The sequence below is a fragment of the Brachyistius frenatus genome, unplaced genomic scaffold (assembly GCF_029030835.1).
Source record: "Brachyistius frenatus isolate BFR_SWC_R1_liver_20210118 unplaced genomic scaffold, ASM2903083v1 Contig_687, whole genome shotgun sequence".
In the NCBI taxonomy this organism is placed as follows: domain Eukaryota; kingdom Metazoa; phylum Chordata; class Actinopteri; family Embiotocidae; genus Brachyistius; species Brachyistius frenatus.
In genome coordinates, this window is record NW_027211286.1 from 920 (window position 1) to 22,620 (window position 21,701).

General features: G+C 39.6%; 3 protein-coding genes and 1 pseudogene across 3 annotated transcripts; 1 reads left to right on the forward strand and 3 right to left on the reverse strand.

Moving 5' to 3' along the window:
• Nucleotides 1-208: 208 nt before the first annotated feature.
• LOC138615083 (myelin-associated glycoprotein-like) lies at nucleotides 209-2,285 on the reverse strand. Its single transcript, XM_069688712.1, has 5 exons — nucleotides 2,146-2,285; nucleotides 1,982-2,047; nucleotides 1,409-1,786; nucleotides 707-1,009; nucleotides 209-612 (listed from the first exon to the last, which is right to left on the reverse strand). The coding sequence occupies exons 2-5, from the start codon at nucleotides 2,022-2,024 to the stop codon at nucleotides 209-211; spliced, it is 1,128 nt and encodes a 375-aa protein (XP_069544813.1). The 5' UTR covers nucleotides 2,025-2,047; nucleotides 2,146-2,285.
• An 819-nt stretch (nucleotides 2,286-3,104) lies between these two features.
• Nucleotides 3,105-6,548, reverse strand: LOC138615084 (sialic acid-binding Ig-like lectin 13). The gene is made up of 7 exons (XM_069688713.1): nucleotides 6,443-6,548; nucleotides 6,284-6,335; nucleotides 5,171-5,554; nucleotides 4,373-4,675; nucleotides 3,857-4,129; nucleotides 3,695-3,782; nucleotides 3,105-3,533 (listed from the first exon to the last, which is right to left on the reverse strand). Exons 1-7 carry the CDS (start codon nucleotides 6,443-6,445, stop codon nucleotides 3,464-3,466), a joined length of 1,173 nt encoding a protein of 390 aa, XP_069544814.1. The 5' UTR covers nucleotides 6,446-6,548; the 3' UTR covers nucleotides 3,105-3,463.
• A 3,123-nt stretch (nucleotides 6,549-9,671) lies between these two features.
• fen1 (flap structure-specific endonuclease 1) lies at nucleotides 9,672-15,205 on the reverse strand. Its single transcript, XM_069688714.1, has 12 exons — nucleotides 14,966-15,205; nucleotides 14,608-14,702; nucleotides 14,048-14,150; nucleotides 13,820-13,922; nucleotides 13,549-13,612; nucleotides 13,229-13,338; nucleotides 12,663-12,799; nucleotides 12,056-12,122; nucleotides 11,629-11,760; nucleotides 11,379-11,530; nucleotides 10,179-10,293; nucleotides 9,672-9,954 (listed from the first exon to the last, which is right to left on the reverse strand). The coding sequence occupies exons 2-12, from the start codon at nucleotides 14,687-14,689 to the stop codon at nucleotides 9,877-9,879; spliced, it is 1,143 nt and encodes a 380-aa protein (XP_069544815.1). The 5' UTR covers nucleotides 14,690-14,702; nucleotides 14,966-15,205; the 3' UTR covers nucleotides 9,672-9,876.
• A 17-nt stretch (nucleotides 15,206-15,222) lies between these two features.
• On the forward strand, nucleotides 15,223-21,450 carry LOC138615086 (transmembrane 9 superfamily member 1 pseudogene; annotated as a pseudogene).
• The last annotated feature ends 251 nt before the right edge of the window (nucleotides 21,451-21,701 follow it).

Consider the following 21,701-nt stretch of genomic DNA (forward strand, 5'->3'; position numbering starts at 1 on the left):
CCTATTATGAGCTTTGGGACACATCAGACAGCACACATACTGTCTCAATGAGATCTGACGGATGTGGATTTGTTGGAGTTTCTGTTGGCAGCGGAAATTATATTTTCTTGTCCCATGTGTCTTTTTTGTTGTTGTTGCTGACGAGCACAAATAAAACCTGAAGTGCATTTATGACACTAAAGTAGGACTCCTGAAGTTCAGGTTTTCCTCACTTGAGCGTAGAGTTCCTCTGGACCCTCAACCGTCTCTGTGTTTTCTGGTTTGTTGACTTTGAGCTGTGCGTCCACTGCATCCTGCTGCGGTCTGCCGTCCTGCGCTGAGTCAGACGACGGCTCTCGTCTCCACTTGGAGAAGTCGATTTCTCCGTAATGGAAGTTTTCCTCTTCTTCTTCTTCTGTTTTACCTGCTGGTACTTGAACAAGGAGATCCTCTCTGGTTTGAAGCTGTAAATCTCTCCTTCAGCTACTTTCATGGGTCCATCTGTGCTGTTCTTGAACCAGGTGAAGCTGCTGACGGGAGGCTTGGCTCTGCTGGAGCAGGTGAGATTCACCGAGCTGCCTGCTGACACCAAACCTGATGGACTGATGGATGCTGAGGTGTCTTTAGGAGCATCTGAGGAGAAAGTGACAGATTTTATTCATTAGAAACAGCTGACATGAATCATGACGTGCTGACAGGATCCAGGAACAAACTCTGGTCGTCTCACATGAAACATTGAGAGTCACTTCTGTCTCTGCTGTCTTGAAATCTCCTTCATTCACAGGATATCTGGCAGAGCAGCTGATGTTGTTTCCATCATGTGAGTCTGACAGAGTGACGGTCTCCTGGATTTTAGTTGTAAAGGTTCCATCTGTGTTTTCCTCCATGTTGTTGTGAGAGTCTTGTTGGAGAGTCCAGGTGAGTTGAGGAGGGGAGTGTGGACAGGGAGTGAAAGCTGAGCAGGTGATAGTGACAGACTTCTTCTCCTTCAGATCACCTGAGATTTCAATTCTGGGTTTCCAAGGAGAATCTGTGGTTTCAAATGAAACACAGATTTTACAAATACAGAAGTACAGTACAAAAATCCCCAAACATCATCTTATTACATTAAAACTTGTCCCAAATTCACATAGAAGTTTATAAATGTATTACTGGTGATAAAAGAGAGAAAATCACTTTTTTTTTTTTTTAATTTTTTTTACTTATTTTACTTACTTATGTTATTTCTAAGACTATAACAGTGGTGCAAAATATTGAACATATTAGGGGGTAATTTAACACATGAATATCCTGTCAGTATTCAACTGTCAGTCAGGACAAGCAATAAAAATGTATTACAACATTTAGCGTAAACATATCAATAAAAATGTAAATAATAAGGATATGATAACATCATAAATTGATTAAAACAAATTTCAAAATCTCTTACTTTTGACTCTTATTTGAAGAGGTTCACAAGAAGCTGTTGCCTTGAACACCTCCTTCTCAACTCTGAAGAAATACGTGTCTGCATGTTGTGTGGTTAAATTAGAAAACACTGTGGTGCAGTTTTTCTGAGTCAGGTTTCCAGTCATCCTCGTTGGATAGGTGGTAACTGCCATGCTACTGTTGAAGATCACATTTGTTGGATGATTGAGAAATTGAGGGTATTTTTTGATCCACACTCCAAAGATGTTTCCCGTGCTATCCACTCCCTGTTCGTCTGTGGGTGTAAAGTTACACGGGATTCGCAGACAAGATCCATTCAGTGCCTCCATCTCCGTTGGTGCAGTGATGGAGAGTTTTGCTGCACAATCAGCCAAAGAACCTGGAAGTTCAAAGTCATAATTAATAAATTGTCTGTCTTTTTTCTCTGTGCTGTTAACTTTTATCAGAGGACACAACTAGAAAAATGTAACTCTATCTGCACAGGCCTTTCAGCTTCGTTTCTACATGATGTTCAGATTGTAAATGATTCCACTTACGACACCAAATGAATAATAATAATGAATGAATAACCTACCAGAAACAAACAGGGCAATCAGTAACATCCTGACTGTCACCATCTTCACAGACAGACTCTTGTTTCCTGCATTTAAAAACAAAAACATGAGATTTAATCATTTCACTCATGGAGTTTTTACAGAGTTGAATATCAAAGTAACTTCCCTGTTTAGATAAACTTACCCAGTGAGGTCTCGTCTCTTATCAGTTTCCTTTAACTACATGCAAAGACTTTTGCTTTGAAAACTAAAATAACTGTGACAACAGAGTTCCTGCTTCTTTTTGTCAGATGAAGTAAAACTAAAGCACCAACCACATCATTTGTCTGTCTTGCAAAGATGAACTAAATGAAAGTTGTAGTTTGGGAAGCCCAGAAATAGAAGCAGTAAAAGGTTTTCTTACCAAATGACTTTGGAGCAAGTCCTGTGATTTTATAGTGAAATGAAACTGTTCAACCATGTAAATGATCTGTTGCAGTATGGGAGAAACCAAACAAAAAGACGAGAGAGGGGAAATGCTGGTTAACAGTGCACTGACATTGCTTGGTTGTGAAGCAGCTGGACATCACATGACTCCAGTGGCTATTGCTAAAAATATAAGCAGTTTTTACCTTCCTGCTAATAGTCAGCAAAAAAGGAAGTCAGATATTTCAACATCTTTAATCCTACATTTCAAATTACTCTTTCTCCCTTGAGACCTTTTTTCCTAACCTGACTCATCCTGTAAACTGAACCTCATACAGGAGCTGTTCAATAACTCGCAGTAATAATCCCATTATATCAGCAGTCACCTACACAGAGTCACAGGTCATGTGAACCTATTTGTATACATGCTGACACAAATGAGTGACAGAATAAAGGATGAAAATGGTGTCCTCCTAAAAACGGAAAGTTTTCATCTTAACTGTCTGTTTCCTTGAATCTCTTTAAAAAACAAAACAAAAAAAACATTTGTATGTCATTAAATCCATTTCATGTGTGCGTCTGGTGGAAAAGCCAGAGAAGGAATGGAAATTAATTACATAGTCAAATCATCTGTGATGTGTTGAGAGTAAAAGAAAAAAAAAAACAGTGTCATGAATCAGTCACAAGGAAATAAATTAAGGTTTGGTTTCAAGGTAATGTTTTTATTTTTGTGTTAAGTTGACTTTAAAAAGTAAACGGGAAGCAAATAAAAAAACATTTCATGAAAAATGATTGCTGATGAAAAAAAAAAATCTATCGATTGTCCATCTTTGATTGGCTGTTAAACACTTCAGGAAACAGTAATGCCACCGTGCCACCAAATGCCACCAAAATAAAACAACAGATTACACATTTCTGGAACAGCAACACAAAAATAGAAGTCAGACAAAAAAAAAAGCAACAAATCAAATCAAATGTTTTTAAAACCCTGATTTTGCAGTCAAGCAAATATAACCAAAGCAAATCTAACAGCTGAACATCAAACTAAGGATGGGTTTTCCTTCCTCCTGGGACTTGCCGTCTCTTGAGTGGTTGGGTTATGATGTTTTTGTGCTCATCTGACAGCTTACAGTCTCTGCTTTCTTGGAGTGTCTTGATTTAAACCAGCTGAAAGGAAAACAAGGATGAAACAGAGTCGAAAGAAAGACCGGTTTTTGTTTTAGTTATGCTGTGATAAATGATAAATGATTTGTCTTGTACACTCATTTAAAATTGGATCTGATGTTCTGTAGGTGCAAATTAGTATGTCCTAAGATTGTTTCTCTCACCACTCAAAGGTGACCAGCATGCTGACCAGCACTATGATTCCCAGAGTCTTCACTACAGCTTGGACAAATCCCCCTGACTGTCCATCACCTGTAACACGACGGCGAGGTCAGCGTCTACTCGATGGAAAATTACTTGTCTCAAACTGTAAACCCTGCGCTTACCTTCAAATATCAGCTGATATCCTTTCGATAGCTGGATGTCCAAATGATTTCTGCATCCACAGTAGAAGGATCTGCCTCGATCCCCGCTGGTCACTTTAAAGCCATAAACCTGCGTGTCCACTTTGATCATTTCCAGCCTTCCTTCACTGGTCATGAACCAGACAAAGTTAGCAGCAGGAGGGTTTGCTCTGCAGGAGCATGTTAGATTCACCACGCTGCCAACAGACACCGGATCAGTGGGGCTGATCAGCAGCGAAGTGTCCTTGGGAGGATCTGGAAAAGATTTTAGAGAGGTGAAAGCATGAGAAAGATGAATATTTCATAGTTAAAATAAGAGCCTTTGAGGTGAATCAGTTGCCAAGGAAACCATAATTTACAAGACTGTCTTTAAAGATCTGCAACAACAACATACTAACATCATAAACTAATGTGAACGATCCTTTTGAATTCTTCTTGTGGAAGAAGAAGGTTGAAGTACAAATTTACCATTTTTTATAGAATTGAAATAAATCATACATGAAACATTGAGAGTCACTTCTGTCTCTGCTGTCTTGAAATCTCCTTCATTCACAGGATATCTGGCAGAGCAGCTGATGTTGTTTCCATCATGTGAGTCTGACAGAGTGACGGTCTCCTGGATTTTAGTTGTAAAGGTTCCATCTGTGTTTTCCTCCATGTTGTTGTGAGAGTCTTGTTGGAGAGTCCAGTTGAGTTGAGGAGGGGAGTGTGGACAGGGAGTGAAAGCTGAGCAGGTGATAGTGACAGACTTCTTCTCCTTCAGATCACCTGAGATTTCAATTCTGGGTTTCCGAGGAGAATCTGTGGTTTCAGATTAAATAGATTTTGTTATGTGGAAATACAGCCGATAATATAGTCGACAGACATTGATTGTTTTTTGGGTTTTTTTTTTTAAGCTGATGGTCACACTTTTGATCATAATCTGATTTAATATCCTTAATTTGACATTTTTCACTGTAATTGTGATTTTATTAAAGCCTCTTAAAGATCTCTGTTTAATTAATTTTGGCAGCACCTGTTGTGATAAGCTGTAATTCTTTGGACTTTACTTCTCAGAGATCCAAACAGTGTCACCTGAATGACATCAGTCAGTCGGCAGCATGCTGTGCGTTCCAATACTTATACTACTACACCATTTAGTTTGCCGGGAAAAGATTTAGTGTGTCTCAATATGTAGCATGTTAAATGCCAGCATGATTTTCTGGCTGTTTTCCAATTCCTTCTGACTTTGGTGATATTTTAGTTCTTAGCATCATCATCACGTCAACTTTGTACACACATTATAAAATCTCTTACCTGTAACTCTTATTTGAAGAGGATCACAAGAAGCTGTTGCCTTGAACGGCCCATTCTCAAGTCTGAAGAAGTACGTGTCTGTGTAATCTGTGTTTAAACTGTAAAACAGAGTGGTGCAGTCTTTCTGACTCACATTTCCTGTAATCCTCATCGGATATGTGTTAACTGTCCCGCTGCTGTTGAAGATGACATTGTTTGAATTTATCAAAACTCTGGACTCATTTTTAATCCACACTCCAACAGCTGCTCGACTGCGGTCAAAACGTTTTTCTGATTTAGCTCTGAAGTTACACGGGATGTGCAAACAGGATCCACTCAGTGCTTCCAGCTCCTGCGGCGCGGTAATGGACAGGCGGGATTCTTGAGGACAAGCAGCCAAAGCACCTGCAAATTTTGTCTTTTGGTTAAACTTTGGAATAAAATCTGTGTGAAGAGAACGTTCATTGTACACAAACAACAGTTCAGCAGCTGGATTTTGCTGATAAATATCATACAATGTTATTATATGAAACGGGGTGAGTTGAGCATCTGAGGAAGTTGAGCAACCCCATTTTTTCTTGGCAATTATAGACAAGTTTGGTCGTGCGACCTCCAATTTCTGAAGATTCATTCATTTTACTCGCCCTGTGATGGATACATGGAATAAGTAGGGAGCACATTTATGTTTAAAAAAAGTTTTTTGCTGTTCAAAGTGATTATTATTATTTTTTTTTTTTATCTTTAAAGAGTCATGATTCTATTTTCTGAACAATTACAGACACGTTTGAAAAAGATCTCATGTTTCAGTGCTTTAGAACAATATGAGGCTATACTGTTAGCATGATGTCAACTCTAACCTGCCAGATGATAGATGTCTGTTAAAGTGGCAGGAGTGGCCTGTAGGAAGTTGAACCAGTTATGACTGTTATTATCAAAGTATAATTAAAGTATTAGTTCTATACTGCCTTCTTACTTGTCACTTTTCGGACACCTCAAGTAAAAACTGTCTCAACATACTCTGTTCTCCACTATAAACGAACAGCTGGAGAAAGCAGCTCTTCCTGCAATGCTCTTTTCTGTTTCTAAATAAAGTTCAAACTTTAAAATGATTTGTCTCCAAATAAAACAGCTCACCTGAAAGAATGAAGATTCTCAGTAACATGTGGGCTGCCATGACGCTCTTCACCTGGATTTAAAAAGACAACAGTATTTTTTCAGTATTGTTGGTCATGCAGTGATAGTAAAATCACAGATTTACATCCTACCAACAAGATTTCACAAAACAGGCTTTACCATTGGCAAACTTGCACTTTAACATATGATAAAATCTGCTTAACACCACAGCTTATTTCAGCTCTCCTTTATTGATGCTAACTCTACAAATTAACTGACTTAAAAGGGTTAGAGATAAAAGTAATAAAAAATATGTCCTCATCAAATGAGCCTGCAGCACAAAGGAGAAACAGGAAGGTCTCGTCATGTGGATGTGAAAATTATGCAACTCTGTAGTTTCAGCAAATGCAGAGAAATGCACTCAACGAATCAAACAAAACTACCTTGTTCTCCTCCTACAAAAGGGTGTTTTGAGATTAAATCTGATGACCCGATTAGCATGTGTGCAGGGGGAAAAAGCTGTTCTCACATTAACTGCTCATATCCTCAAAGTATTTTTATCACAGCTCAATACAAGCTGCTTCTTTATTTAGAACGCAGTATAATGCATTAAACACAGTGAACATACGAATCCTCCTCTTCATGGTAACAATAACTGGTATTAACTGATGATCTTGTTTGCTCTTCCAGTCAACCAAATATTATAATTTAATATTGAAAAATAAACTCACCCACCTTCTACTAAGCTGCCCACCAAAACACAGAACAAGAAGTAAGATATCAATCTGTTAATAGTGAACATGACATCTTTCATTTCCTTCTCCTTCTGAGCTTTTAAGGCAAGGCAAGGCAAGTTTATATGTATAGCACATTTCAACAACAAGGCAATTCAAAGTGCTTCACATAAAACCATTAAAAGCATCAAAACATCAGGCAAAGGAAAAGCAAATTTAAAAACAATTAAGAACATTGATTGAAACTTTAAAAATAGTCATTAAAACATTAAACAAGCTAAGAATAGAATAAAAATTGCAGTGCAGTTTAAGTAATAAAATACAGTAATAAAATACAGAAATGCAGGAAATTGATCAACATCCTTGAGTCTGGTTCAAATGAAGGCAGCAGCAAACAGAAAAGTCTTCAATTTTGATTTGAAGCAGCTGAGAGTCTCAGCAGACCTGCAGCTTTCTGGGAGTTTGTTCCAGATATGTGGAGCAGAAAAACTGAACGCTGCTTCTTCGTGTTTAGTTTTGACTCTGGGGACAGAAAGGAGACTCGTCCCAGACGACCTGAGGGGTCGGGATGGTTCATAAGGTTGCAGCAGATCACAAATGTATTTTGGCCCTAAACCATTCAGTGCTTTATAAACCAACAGCAGGATTTTAAAGTCAATTCTTTGTTGGACAGGAAGCCGGTGTAAAGACTTCAGAACTGGAGTGTGTGATCTACTTTCCTGGTCTTAGTGAGAACTCGAGCCGCAGCGTTCTGATTGACTTTTTAGAGAGACCTGTGAACACACCGTTACAATAGTCAAGTCTACTGAAGATGAATGCATGGACAAGTTTTTCCAAATCCTGTTGAGACATAAATCCTCTAATCCTTGATATTTTCTTCAGGTGATAGTAGGCTGATTTTGTAATGGTCTTGATATGGCTGTTCAGATTGAGGTCTGACTCCATAACCACACCTAGATTTCTGGCTTGGTTTGTGGTTTTTAACATCAGTGATTGAAGCTGAGCGCTGACTTTCAATCGTTCGTCCTTGGCCACAAAAACAATTACTTCTGCTTTATCTTTGTTTAATTGAATAAAATTTTGCCACATCCAGTTGTTGATTTGTTCAATGCATTTAACCAACCCTTGTATGGGATTACAGTCCCCTGCCGATATAGTTATGTAGATTTGTGTGTCATCTGCATAATTATGATAATACACTTTGTTTCTTTCCATAATCTGAGCTAGTGGAAGCATGTAGATGTTGAACAGAAGAGGCCCCAGAATTGAACCTTGGGGAACACCACATGTCATTTTAGTCCGCTCTGATGTGTAATTAGCTATAGACACAAAGTATTCTCGGTCCTTCAAGTAGGATTCAAACCAGTTTAGTGCTGTGCCAGAGAGTCCCACCCAGATTTTTAGTCTTTCTGGTAGTATGTCGTGGTCGACCGTGTCGAATGCAGCACTGAGATCCAGTAATACCAAGACTGAAGTTCTGCCACTGTCTGTGTTTAAGTGGATGTCATTGAAAACTTTAACAAGAGCCGTTTCAGTAATGTGGTGCTGTCGAAAGCCTGACTGGAAGACATCAAAACACTTATTTACGGCCAAGAAGTCATTCAGCTGTTGAAAAACCTCCTTTTCAATTATTTTACTCAAAAATGGGAGGTTTGACATTGGCCTGTAATTTTTCATTGTTGCGGAGTCTAAATTAGCCTTTTTTAGGAGTGGTTTGATGGACCAGAATTCCTCGTGCATGGTTGGAAAAAAAAGTACAACCAGAGTCTCTATTTATTGCCATTTAAGAGGTTTTTTTTTCATCATAATAAAAGCTTGTGACCATTGATGGTAAGATGACTGCTGGTTTCCTGACCCACCCTGTAACAGAGTCAACTTAAAGGTGAACACACTTACCAGACTTCTCTGGTAATAAACTGTGATAAACTGACGAGTTTGTGGAAAAAATGCGTGAAACTAAAGAGAACGTCATTCATTACTTTGTTTCAAGCAACATGTTCATCTCGATGGAAGTCACAAACTATTGAAAAAGTGCAGCATTCAAAGAATCCTGCAGAACCCAAAATAACTAACTTTCCTTGTGCGTGTTAAAATGTGTCAGCATTTTTTTCAGTGCACCCTCCATAATATCAGCAGGATTCAGCGCACCACTTCTCTTTTATACTCAGTCTGGTGGTTCAGCCAACCACACAAACAAACCTCACTTTTTCCACAACACACGTCTCAGCACGTTTCATAAACCATCACACAGCGAGGGGAAAAAGACACAAGACAACACTTGGTTGCCACAATTTTAGTTGCCATGCAGTGAATGTGGTATTCTCTCGAGGAGCTTGAAGCACACTGCTGGACTCCTCAGTTTGTGGATTTATGTGCTCTTTATAACAAAAGTTATAAAAAAAAGACATAAATCCTGAATACATTTTACTGTCATGGATGCCGCTGACAGCACACGGCATTTAAAACTGTAACTGGAAATACAACACCACATGCCTTTTAGTTGAAAAGCAGTCACCATAGTGTGGATTGTGTTCTTTGCTCCTCATATACGGGCTTTCTACATTGTGAAATTATGAGCTATTTATAAGAGTTTTATCAGTTATAAATATGAGGTACGGTTCAGTTATCAGATGTCAATTAAACCTAAATGAGTAAATCAAAAGGCAACAGACAAGTTTCTCTACAAAAAAAACATTTTTATTTGATTTCAAACACACTTTAACACATTAAAACTCACCTAGCTTGGATTTGCTTTGGTTGTGTACAACACAAGCTGAACTAATCGCAACACAGAACCTCCTCACTTGGAGTTACAGTCTTCATTTAATGAGTATTATTTGTTAAGGATACTAAAGGAATCAAAGGAGTGCTCGGTTCAGTCTATTTGCCCTTCCTGAATTTACCCGGCGTGGCTCCAGTTTTCTGCTTTTTCTTTGCGGATCCTTTTATCTCCAGTTCCTACGTTAAGACAAAAGGAAAAGACGAACATTCAGAAGACAAATGGAAAACAGGGACTTCCTCTTTATTCAGTGGGATCTGAATAAATCAGACAACTAAAACCCCTCAGCCAGCTCTTTACTACATAGAGATTCAGAAATGAGAGAAAAAAAATACCAGATTAAGTGCAGTCACCAAGTCGTTGTGGAAACACACAGGTGTTGCTGTAGTTTTTCTAAACGTACCTTCCGTTTGGACGACAGAGATCCGGTGACGGTGAAGAAAGAGTCCAGTCGTCCCTGAGTGCTGCCCTGTCGGCTCTTCACTATCTTCTTGCATCCATTACGGATCCTGTCCTCACTACCGTTTTAAAAGAAGAAAAAACTCATGGTTTAAGCAGCAAATAGAAGACGGATATCCAACTCTATGACTGACTGTTAAATGGTCAGCGGAGGGATTCACTGTGAAATCAAATGTGGACTGGAATCAAAAGTGAACAGTAAAAATCATTTTATAATTTCAAAAGAGTGGTTTTCTCAAGTGATGCAAGAACCATAAACTCTGCAACAGTGCAGCCTAGTGGGAAATGATTGTACCAGCAGCTGGTCTGGTCACAATCACAGCAACAACCATTCATCATCATCATCATCATCATCATGACAAACCTCAGCAATGAAGTAAAGCAGAGGATTCCAGCAGGCAGCACAATAGAGTTGCAGCGATTAGTCAATTAATCACGTCTAGTCCTTTTGTTTGTAATATATCTATAACCAGCATATGATGACACTTCAGACAGAATTAAAACTTCAGATAGACTTGAAACAATAGATTAAAAATGAATTAAACAATTAAAAATTTAAAAAAACAAAAAACAAACATCAAAAACAACATTAAGCCAAAGTAACATGAGGAAATATATGGAGTCATTAATACTCAAAAATATAAATTAAAATTAGGCTTAATCTCAAAATAAATATTGTTTTCAATTGAGATTTGAACATTGGTAGTGAGGCTGTTCCAAAGTTTTGGAGCAGCCGCTGAGAGCCGGGTCAGCTCTCAGGGCCAGTCCACGCCAACTAATCAATTAGTTGAACAACTGCAAATTAATCATAAACTATTTTGATATGAATTTCTCATTCTGAGCCATTTTTTCACATAAATTGTTAATGCGAGTATTTACTGGTTCCTTATGTCCTCCATGGTAATGAACTGAATATCTTTTGGTTGTTGACTATAAATTGGAACAACACAAAACATGTTATGATGCCCTTAGGCTTCGGGAAACACTGATCGGCATTTTTCACTATTTTTCTGACATTTTAAAGACCAAACAGCTCATTAATTAATCCAGAAAACAATCCGCAGACTAAAAATATCGATTAAAAAAAAAATCATTTATTTAATGCCCTACAGCGTAGTGATAACAGAGCCTGCGTTTCACTCACCTAAACTGTTTCTCATTAGCCATGAACTGGATCAGTCCATCCTCATCCGGCTCGCACCACTTCAGCTCCACTGAGGAACAATCCACCACCTCCGGCTTCAAAAACAAACCTCTGGCTTCTTTGTACAGCCAGTCCTCTGGAGCAGGGTGCTTCTGCATGGAAACACACACACACACACACAGAATCAGAAGCAGTGTCTCGTTTAAACTGGCCAAATCACACAACAGAACTGTAGCAAACGTGAACTTACATTGAGGTCAATGTTTTCTAGGATCTCCTCGATGGAGCCGTGCTGTCGGATCAGGTCGATGGCTCTCTTGGGGCCGATGCCCTTGATGGTGCCACAGTAGTCACAGCCCAGCAAAATACACAAGTCTACGAACTGGGATGGACCGCAGACAGTCAACACATAAGAGACAGAAAAATCAGCCTTGTAGCTGGTCCAAGTGTGTTTACAGCTCCACAGCAGATAAAGTCCTGATTACCAGGAGAGTACAGACACATCTCTCTACACAGGTAACCGACATGCCGACACACACTGGTTAACAGTTGGAGCACAATGTCAGCGTGAAAGAAGCAGAGGAAGTGCTTCAAGAAATTTCATCTCAGATTAACAATAATTTGAAAATGACAATAATGGTCATATAATGTGCTTCATTAGTTTGAGTAAACTGCACCTGTTCATTGGTCATGCCGATGTCCTGCAGGATGCGACCAAAGTGGAACTCTTGAATAGGAAGTTTCCTGAAACAAAAATAAATTCATGGTATTATTAAGTGCATAAAGGAATACATTTCCATTCAATTTAATGTGAAATGTCTCCTCTTCCAGGCCTTAAATATACATAAACATCCAAAATCTTCAAATTAATAAATGACAGAACATAATGGATGCAATAAATGTGAAGTTCCTTCAGGCTCATGGTGAAACAAACAATACTGCTGTCATTAAAGTTACATGAAAGTAACATTTTTCTTACTGCTTTAATAAAACAGTACTACTCTTGTATGGTTTGATGTCCGTGTTACGTGTTGCATGTAGAGCAGTATTTCTCCTGGACAGACAACACAACAATCCTGCCATCATTAAAACATGAAAACAAAAGACAATCAGATGAAACAGCACTGCTCGCAGACTGCATTGTATCATTATCAAGTACAGAGATAGAAATCTGTGGAAAGCGTTCACTGAAGGATGAAACAGCAAAAAGAGGAAAAAATCAATTCAAGTCAAACGTCTTTGCAGCGCAGCTTTACAGCTGAAATTGATGATGTTGTTACATACTTGGCTTCACTGGCGGTGAGATGTCTGAGCAGGACGTTTGTCCCGAAGGTCAGCCCGTCCATATCCTCTGTTGCCGTGGCAAAGACCTTCCCTGCTTTAACCAGAGCAGCACAGCTGGCTTCGGCCTCACATGGAGCCTACGACACAAAAACACATCAGGTTACACTTCACACAATTATTCACCCTCACTTCTCCTGTTAAATCTGATTCTCTCTGACATGGATTTAGAAGTTTTCGCTTCCAGACACACTGTACAACTGAATCAGTTTTAAAGAGGGAGCAGATCACCGTTTATTAACTTCACAAGTACAAAGCAGGACAAAAAAAATTCGGATAACTTTTTGTAAATCTTAATTTATGAACATTTCCGATCTTAATTTTCACAATTTTCACTGAAGTATAGTTGGACAATACAAACATAACTTAAATATGCGAGAACACTAAAAACAAGGAGAGAAAAGATTTCTCAAAAATGCTTCGCAAAAATTACTGCTAGTGCAAATGTGAAAATATTCTTAAAACCAGAAAGAGAAAGCAAAGAAAAGTAAAGCGAATCATGATTTCACCTCGATGTACGGCACTCCCATCAGAGTCAGCAGCTTCTTGCACTCATCATTATGCTGCTTGGTGACTTTAACCAGACGCTTTGTGAATTTGTCAATATTCTCTTGTTCCCCTGGTTTGAGATGAAAACAGCTATTTAAACTCATCAGCAAAGTAAAACATCTTCACAACCTCTTACATAAAGCCTATTACATGACTACTTGTAACTCAAATGTTGGACCTTATCATCAGTGAGAGTTCAGATGTATTTACAACCCAGCAACCTCAAACAAAACATGCTGATTTAAAAAAAAACTAAAAAAAACCTATATATTTTCTTTACCTTTTTCCTGGGCCTGAACAAGCATCTTCTCGGCTTCTGCTCTCCTCTCCCCTCTCTTCTCAAGCTGGAAGATGAAAGCAAGAACAAAATAAGTTGGCGATGTGAAGAAGAGACAGAGGATGTAAGGCACCATGCTTTCTATCTCACAGGTGAATAAGAGCAAAGCACAACAATAAACAATTGCAAATAAAAAAATTAGAAAAAGAGGACTCCGTTTGATTATTTAGTGCTGGGGTGGAAAGCATCAGAGGAGATCAGAGTCCATACAAACCTCTGCTGACTTGAGCTCGGGGGGCTTGCCGTCGAACACGTACACAGGTTTGATACCGTGCTCCAACATGCGGATTGTCCGATAAAACATTCCCATCAGGTGGCTGTGAAAAAGAGCAAAGGCCCATCGCGTAATCGTTTCCTTCTCATGCCCGAGGTTCAATCCAAGAACTATTGCGCCTATAGTTCTTGAAGAGATTTATAGGTGTGTTTCTTGTTGCCGCTGTACCTTGTCGTCTCTCCATCTTCATTCTGCAGAAGGTTACCATCCTGTCGCACAGCAATCAGGAACTGGTACATGCACATGGAAGCGTCGATGGCAATTTTCCTGCCTGCAAAAAGGTCAGAGCAGCATTTAGTAAGAGACAGCAGAGGTAATCAACACAAAGGCCAGTGTTACTATTCCTCACCCATCTACAACTTGGTCTTCTATCCAAGATCTGGATCGCTGTGTGACACTTAGAATAAATAATAAAAATAATAATAATATGGAAAGATTTTGTTCACACAAAACAAAGAAAGCCCAGAAGCCTCCATTTGAAAGTGTAACTACAATACACTGACAAACTTTATAGTTTCAACATTTTGGTGTAAAGCTCAATGGACTAAGATCAACTCCAGGCTGAAATAGCTTTCATTTCGTAAGGAGTGATGATACTCGCTCAATATATCTCCCATCTCTGTTGTGTTCTCACACGGCACGATGCAGTAATCCTGAACATTACCCATTCACATCTGTTGTGCAGGCCTCATCATTGATATATAGGACAAGTAAACTGGAGCAGTTACCAAAGAAGTTCTTGATGTCTTGCTCTTTAATGGCACCAGGCGCCTGGTCAGCAATCAGCTTGGCAAGTCCGTGTATTCCCATTGTAGTAGGAAATCTGAAAACCATTCAAATCATGTTAATAATTCATATTGTCACAACAAACCTGACTACATTTTCCAAGGGTCCCAATTAACTGGTATGATAAAGGGATTGAGCTGCTCTTCGTGGTGGCGATATGTGCAGAAACAATGCAGGGACGTCTAACCTGTTTAAACGTGTTGTTTATAACGTCAGATGCAATGAATCGTGTTGAAAGAGCAGCTCTAACTTTCAGTGTTTATTCATGTGAAGCAGTTGTGTTGTTTACGACGGACTTACCAGTTAACAGCGCCGCAGTCCGACCTCTTGTTCCTGCGTCTCGGGCGCGAGGAAATACGTCTTTTTCGCGGGAAATAAAACGGCAGGCATTACCTGTCAATCTGTCGAGGTCTGCGTCCTCACAGCCCGTCAGGACCTGAGCATCGATAGCGCAGGTGCGATTAAACTCGCCTGCGCTCGAACACGGAAGTCCCGCAAAGGCATTTGATTGGTTGATTGAGGTTGAAGGAAATCCGGTCTAAACAGAAAAATAATAGAGACGCTCAGCTGCGGACTTTATCCTTTTCAATTGTGGTTTTCCGTGGCGTTAAAGCTCGTAAAAATAAACAAAAAACCTTCATTTTAAAGTGCTTGCGAGCGGAAGATATTACCGGCTGTGAATATCCGGTACTGTTGCAGGTGTCGGGTTTGTTTCTCCGCCCACTCCGGAAAACTCACCGACTCGTCGTTATTTTTTATTTTTTAAGGTGACGTGGAGTCGGACCTCTCCTGCTTCTCCTCCACAGCCTCGTGGGTCAACACGAGCACTTAAGTGTCCCTGGACATGAACGTAGTGGACACGTCGAGGGTTTTCCAAGATGTGTAGCTGTGGCGTTGAATCTTCACACTGAGCTCCGCCGTCGGCGCGCACCGGAGCAGAGAGGAGCCCGCCGGGGGCCCGCAGTCCTGGAGTCCGAGACGTCCGTCGGACACGCAGGTTTAGCTGGAGCCGCAGCGTCGGGACTGAGGAGACACGACAGAGACACTGGTACAGGAGATTTCTGCTCACTTCTAGATTGTAGTCCTGTGCTGCCCTCGTAACTCGGGGCTGGAAATGAAAACGTGCCTGTTTGGAGCAGTGTTGTGGACGAATTGTTTGTTTTACATGTGTCAGTGAGGCCCCCCCTTATTGTATTTGTGTTTATTTCCACAGAAGTCTAACACGTATTGTGCTGCGTTTTGACCTTCCTCTTACTGCTGTACAATGGGGCATGCAGTGATGTAACATTACTTAAGTCTGTGGCCACTGAGGACTGGTAAATATGAACAAAATTAAATGCCACAATGTTATTATTATTATTATTTTTACAAATCCCTCAATATCCATATTGTGACAGTATTATAGGGATGACTACTGGAGCTTTCACAAAATGTTCACACAGTGAGATTAAGTAATCATCAGTAATGTGAATATAATGACGACAATAATAGAACAGCTGGTAAGTTCAGAAAATTACATTACTTTACTGTGATGCAGCCTTTAACACCAGAAATAGACCCCACTTATGTAATGTCATGACTCTACTACTCCAAATCTTTAAACAATACCTATTCTAAAGTCACAATATTGATATGTCATCAATATAATGTCCAGTCCTAATAGACATGTGAGGCTTCTTTAAAGCGTGTTGGCTGCAGCTATCAGTCTTTGCTGTTATTTGGTATTAGTGCTGGCGAGTAACTATAGTTACATGATATTGTATTACAAAATAAATGTAGCCTCACTGTAATCTTAATAGGAAGTAAAATCATGCCTTATTTAAAAACTTGGTGGACTCCTAGAAAAACATGTTCAAATCATCATATAAATGGTCCTGCTGGGTAAAAGTTAGTAGACCTGCAGCTGTGATGCTCTTCTGAAGAGTCATAACAGGATGCGGTTTGAACCAGAATATAATCAGTAAGTGATCAAGCAACATTAATATTTCACCATACTGACACATCTTTTATATTAATGAAAGTTGTGTTACATCAGAGCTGAGTAGGATTATCCTTTTTCAGTTTGTCTTTTTATATTCTGCCCAAAAGGTGAGGACATCTGTACTGCTCATGGAGACACTTGATGAATCAATTTATACTAGAGTAATGAGATTATTCTGCTTCATTACTGGCTCTTGCCTTTGAACTGTTGATTTATATAGTATGTACCTATAAATCCAGATCTGCATTGGGGGGGAAAAAGCCTATTGTTTTCTTAATGGAACTCCACGCACAGATTTAAACAGGAAGTGAGGACACTATGCTGAAAAGTTGAGGACGAGTCATGTGACAAAACCTGTGTGGTTTGTAAGGTACAAAATTGGGTTGGGAAACAACAGAGGCCTGACGATATGGTAGTATAACATTACTTCAATCCAATGTGATATTATTGCGATTTTAAACACTTTGTGACATGATGAGTATTCTGATAACAAATATTACTTCTTTACAACCGCAATTTACTGTATGTCTCCCCCAAAGAACTTTATCGACATCCTCTGTTTTAGCTCAAAAAGTTATCAGTCTGTTCGTCTCACTTCAGGTAGACTGACCAACGGTGTCATAAAAACATGTCGCATGCACCTGACAAATTCATATATTTACTCACATAGTATATTATTGACACTTGGCTCACGCGTATGGAAACGGTATTGCCAAACATACAGTGGGTACGGAAAGTATTCAGACCCCTTTAAATTTTTCACTCTTTGTTTCATTGCAGCCATTTGCTAAAATCAAAAAAGTTCATTTTATTTCTCATTAATGTACACTCAGCACCCCATCTTGACAGAAAAAAACAGAAATGTAGAAATTTGTGCAAATTTATTAAAAAAGAAAACCTGAAATATCACATGGTCATAAGTATTCAGACCCTTTGCTCAGTATTGAGTAGAAGCACCCTTTTGAGCGAGTACAGCCATGAGTCTTCTTGGGAATGATGCAACAAGCTTTTCACACCTGGATTTGGGGATCCTCTGCCATTCTTCCTTGCAGATCCTCTCCAGTTCCGTCAGGTTGGATGGTGAACGTTGGTGGACAGCCACTTTCAGGTCTCTCCAGAGATGCTCAATTGGGTTTAGGTCAGGGCTCTGGCTGGGCCAGTCAAGAATGGTCACAGAGTTGTTCCGAAGCCACTCCTTTGTTATTTTAGCTGTGTGCTTAGGGTCATTGTCTTGTTGGAAGGTGAACCTTCGGCCCAGTCTGAGGTCCAGAGCACTCTGGAAGAGGTTTTCTTCCAGGATATCTCTGTACTTGGCCGCATTCATCTTTCCTTCAATTGCAACCAGTCGTCCTGTCCCTGCAGCTGAAAAAAAAAAAAAAAACATAGCATGATGCTGCCACCACGTTTCACTGTTGGGATTGTATTGGGCAGGTGATGAGCAGTGCCTGGTTTTCTCCACACATACCGCTTAGAATTAACGCCAAAAAGTTCAATCTTGGTCTCATCAGACCAGAGAATCTTATTTCTCATAGTCTGGGAGTCCTTCATGTGTTTTTTGGCAAACTCTATGCGGGCTTTCATATGTCTTGCACTGAGGAGAGGCTTCCGTTGGGCCACTCTGCCATAAAGCCCCGACTGGTGGAGGGCTGCAGTGATCGTTGACTTTGTGGAACTTTCTCCCATCTCCCTACTGCATCTCTGGAGCTCAGCCACAGTGATCTTTGGGTTCTTCTTTACCTCTCTCACCAAGGCTCTTCTCCCACGATTGCTCAGTTTGGCTGGACGGCCAGGTCTAGGAAGAGTTCTGGTCGTCCCAAACTTCTTCCATTTAAGGATTATGGAGGCCACTGTGCTCTTAGGAACCTTGAGTGCTGCAGAAATTATTTTGTAACCTTGGCCAGATCTGTGCCTTGCCACAATTCTGTCTCTGAGCTCCTTGGACAGTTCCTTCGACCTCATGATTCTCATTTGCTCTGACATGCACTGTGAGCTGTAAGGTCTTATATAGACAGGTGTGTGCCTTTCCTAATCAAGTCCAATCAGTTTAATTAAACACAGCTGGACTCCAATGAAGGAGTAGAACCATCTCAAGGAGGATCAGAAGAAATGGACAGCATGTGAGTTAAATATGAGTGTCACAGCAAAGGGTCTGAATACTTATGACCATGTGATATTTCAGTTTTTCTTTTTTAATAAATTTGCACAAATTTCTACATTTCTGTTTTTTTCTGTCAAGATGGGGTGCTGAGTGTACATTAATGAGAAATAAAATGAACTTTTTTGATTTTAGCAAATGGCTGCAATGAAACAAAGAGTGAAACATTTAAAGGGGTCTGAATACTTTCCGTACCCACTGTATATTGCCATCCTGTGCTGTATCTATTTTTTCTCAGTAGTACACGTCTGCCTGCATGCTGCCATTGCAGGTCTTTCCTAAAATAAATGCTGCTGCAGCTTCGTATTTTACTCTGACATCATCATTTCACTTGCAAAATGTGGTGTTCATGCATATTAGCGTGCACGTTCAGTATTCTGCCCACAAAAGGGGTTTCTAATACATTTAGAAATTGAAAGCAACAGCATACTCAGGAATTCTGGAGAGATGTGTAAAAATTTGACACAGACAACTTGAACAGCATCTCCGGGCAACGATACTTTATTTTCTGCTCTCCCAAACTCATTACCGACAGATTAAAAACTGACAGAGCTCATTTCATTCCAGTCAAAAAGCCCCTGTGGACTGATAAAAACTGATGAAATGCATTGTAATTCTTGGTGGTTACACAGAGTCTACCGGTTCTCTTTTGAGTTTTTGACAATTTTCTGCTGTGTTTCTTAAAATGATGTAGAAGAGCCGTTGTTTAAAATTCTGCAGTTGTACCTCCTCACATTTATTATTACATACCAGTTCAAGCTTGTACAGACCTGAGCTAGTTTCCCAGCTTGAACCGAGAGGTATACTGTGAACAGTTCAAGTCACATCTGTCCAACATGAACTGATGAACTGTCCATCTTCGCTCCAGGCGATATGCATCGTGGAACGGGACGCCTGCCAGGTGGATGTCAGAGGACGATGGCGCTGCGCTGTGTCTGGATCATGTGCTTGTTCTCAGGCTGGGCAGTGGGCTTCAAGCAGGGGGACAATGTGACTCTTTATGTCAACAAAGTGGGCCCCTATCATAACCCCCAGGAGACATATCACTACTACACCCTGCCTGTTTGCAGGCCGGAGAAGGTCAGTCTTTGGTCTGTGTCACTGTGTGTTATTGGGCTGTTGTACAACAAAGAGGAACTAAAGATTATTTTGTCATGTTGAATGTAGAGACTGATGTCAGGATAACAGCCTAAGTTTCAACATGTATTGTAAAAGATGCTTTTATTTAAAAGATACCGGACATTCAGTTAATATGATGTCATGAAAGATTAGAAAAAAAAAGGTTCAATGAAATGGCCCCGAGATGTCTTCTTTTATTTCTTTGTCCATCTTCACGCCATATAAAAGGTTGGCTAACATCTTCTAACATCCTGCAGAGTTTCTGGACACAGTCGACTCATTAAAATCAAGAAGGAAAAAAAACACTCTGGTTGACCAAATTGTTGGCTCGTACTCGCTGTGTTCCCAGCGAAAACAGCGTCGGGCATAAATAGAAGTTTTGTGGCGAAACGCATCTGATTTTGCGTAATCTTTTCAAAACAGTGCTCAGGGAAATAGCTACTGCAGGTAATCTCCAATTCTTAGATTATTTTTTTTTCCAAATGAACTTTATCCATTTCTTTTGGATTTTCAGATCCTTTGGTACATGAAGGCTCACGATTTCTCATTTTGCCAATTTACAAATAAAAACAAAACACATCTCTCCCATCATTTGGAAAATAGTGAAACTTAGTGTGAAAATACAATATGCAGCTACACGTGACTTCTCCAATGACACCCCTTGTTTCACTGGAGCATTGGGGTAATTGTATTGAAAGCTCTGTGCTGCAGTTTGACAGGATTGGTTCTGTATGTATGAAATGATGCCTGTCTGAATCTGTGTTTTTCAGACTGTCAAACTGTAACTGCATCTCCAAAGTCGAAACGCTCAGCCACCGTGTTGGCTGCTTATTTCACACCTGATATATCTTCTAGCGTATAAAGAAAACAAAAACATCTCGGGGACATTCTGGCAAGTCCAAACACTAAATGTTCATAGGAGGGATCTTTAATACAGAATAAAAAATTGAATCTTTTCCAGGAAGAAAAATGTTTTGTTTTTTTTGTTAGACAAATATCTTAAAATTTACTTTTGACACCTGAATGAGCTACAAGATGGTAACAAAGACCTTTTAGTTTTGCGTGACTATAATTTGCCGACTGTTTTGTTGTTGAGAGTTTTGTCCCTTTGTTGAAGATTTAATTCATAGCTGTGAAGAATTATCATTACTGGACGTGTGATTGAGTTGGTGGCGGTGTGACTCAAATTTATAACAGCAGTAAAGTATTACCCACCTTCATGAGACATTTATGGTAATTCAGCACCACCAAGCATGCAGTGATGAACAGTAACTTCAGCCTGCTGTGTTTTCAGCCAGCAATATGTGCCGTTTAGAAATGATTTGCTCACAGGAACTAATACTTTATGCTGCTTTCTTTTAGCAACCTGTAATTCACATTGCACCACTTTTTCGTCAGGTGAATCACAAGTCTCTGAGTCTGGGAGAAGTGCTGGATGGTGACAGAATGGCAGAGTCTCTATATCACATCCGCTTCAGAGAGAACGTGGAGAAAAAATCTCTTTGCCAGCTCACTCTCTCAGAGAAACAGGTATGTTCAAGTACATTCAGAAAATAGACATTTCATTCATTTTATTACAGTCTCTTTTTCCAATCCTGCAAGATTAAACGTTTTGATAATTATCATCACTCAACTATTTCTGAAGTAAATGTCCCTCGTTTATGCCTTTTTTTTGCAGTGTAGGTTAAAACAATTGTGTGAAAGTTTGAATGCAAAATTTCTCTCCTTTTAAAAACATATAGGATAACACAAGTTACTGTACAAGTCTTCAGTTCTTTAGA

Excerpts from the sequence above, each read along its gene's own strand:
- LOC138615083 (XM_069688712.1), bottom strand. The coding sequence starts at position 2,024 with ATGGTGACAGTCAGGATGTTACTGATTGCCCTGTTTGTTTCTG. Across the intron at positions 1,010-1,408 it reads TCTTCAAATAAGAGTCAAAA|ATTCTCCTTGGAAACCCAGA; the intron begins GTAAGAGATTTT and ends TTGAAACCACAG. Across the intron at positions 613-706 it reads AGTGACTCTCAATGTTTCAT|ATGCTCCTAAAGACACCTCA; the intron begins GTGAGACGACCA and ends CTTTCTCCTCAG.
- fen1 (XM_069688714.1), bottom strand. The coding sequence starts at position 14,689 with ATGGGAATACACGGACTTGCCAAGCTGATTGCTGACCAGGCGCCTGGT. Across the intron at positions 13,613-13,819 it reads CCGAGCTCAAGTCAGCAGAG|CTTGAGAAGAGAGGGGAGAG; the intron begins GTTTGTATGGAC and ends TTCATCTTCCAG. Across the intron at positions 12,123-12,662 it reads CTCACCGCCAGTGAAGCCAA|GAAACTTCCTATTCAAGAGT; the intron begins GTATGTAACAAC and ends TTTTTGTTTCAG.
- LOC138615084 (XM_069688713.1), bottom strand. Across the intron at positions 5,555-6,283 it reads GAGAATCTTCATTCTTTCAG|GTGCTTTGGCTGCTTGTCCT; the intron begins GTGAGCTGTTTT and ends CAAAATTTGCAG. Across the intron at positions 3,534-3,694 it reads ATGCTGGTCACCTTTGAGTG|CTGGTTTAAATCAAGACACT; the intron begins GTGAGAGAAACA and ends TTTTCCTTTCAG.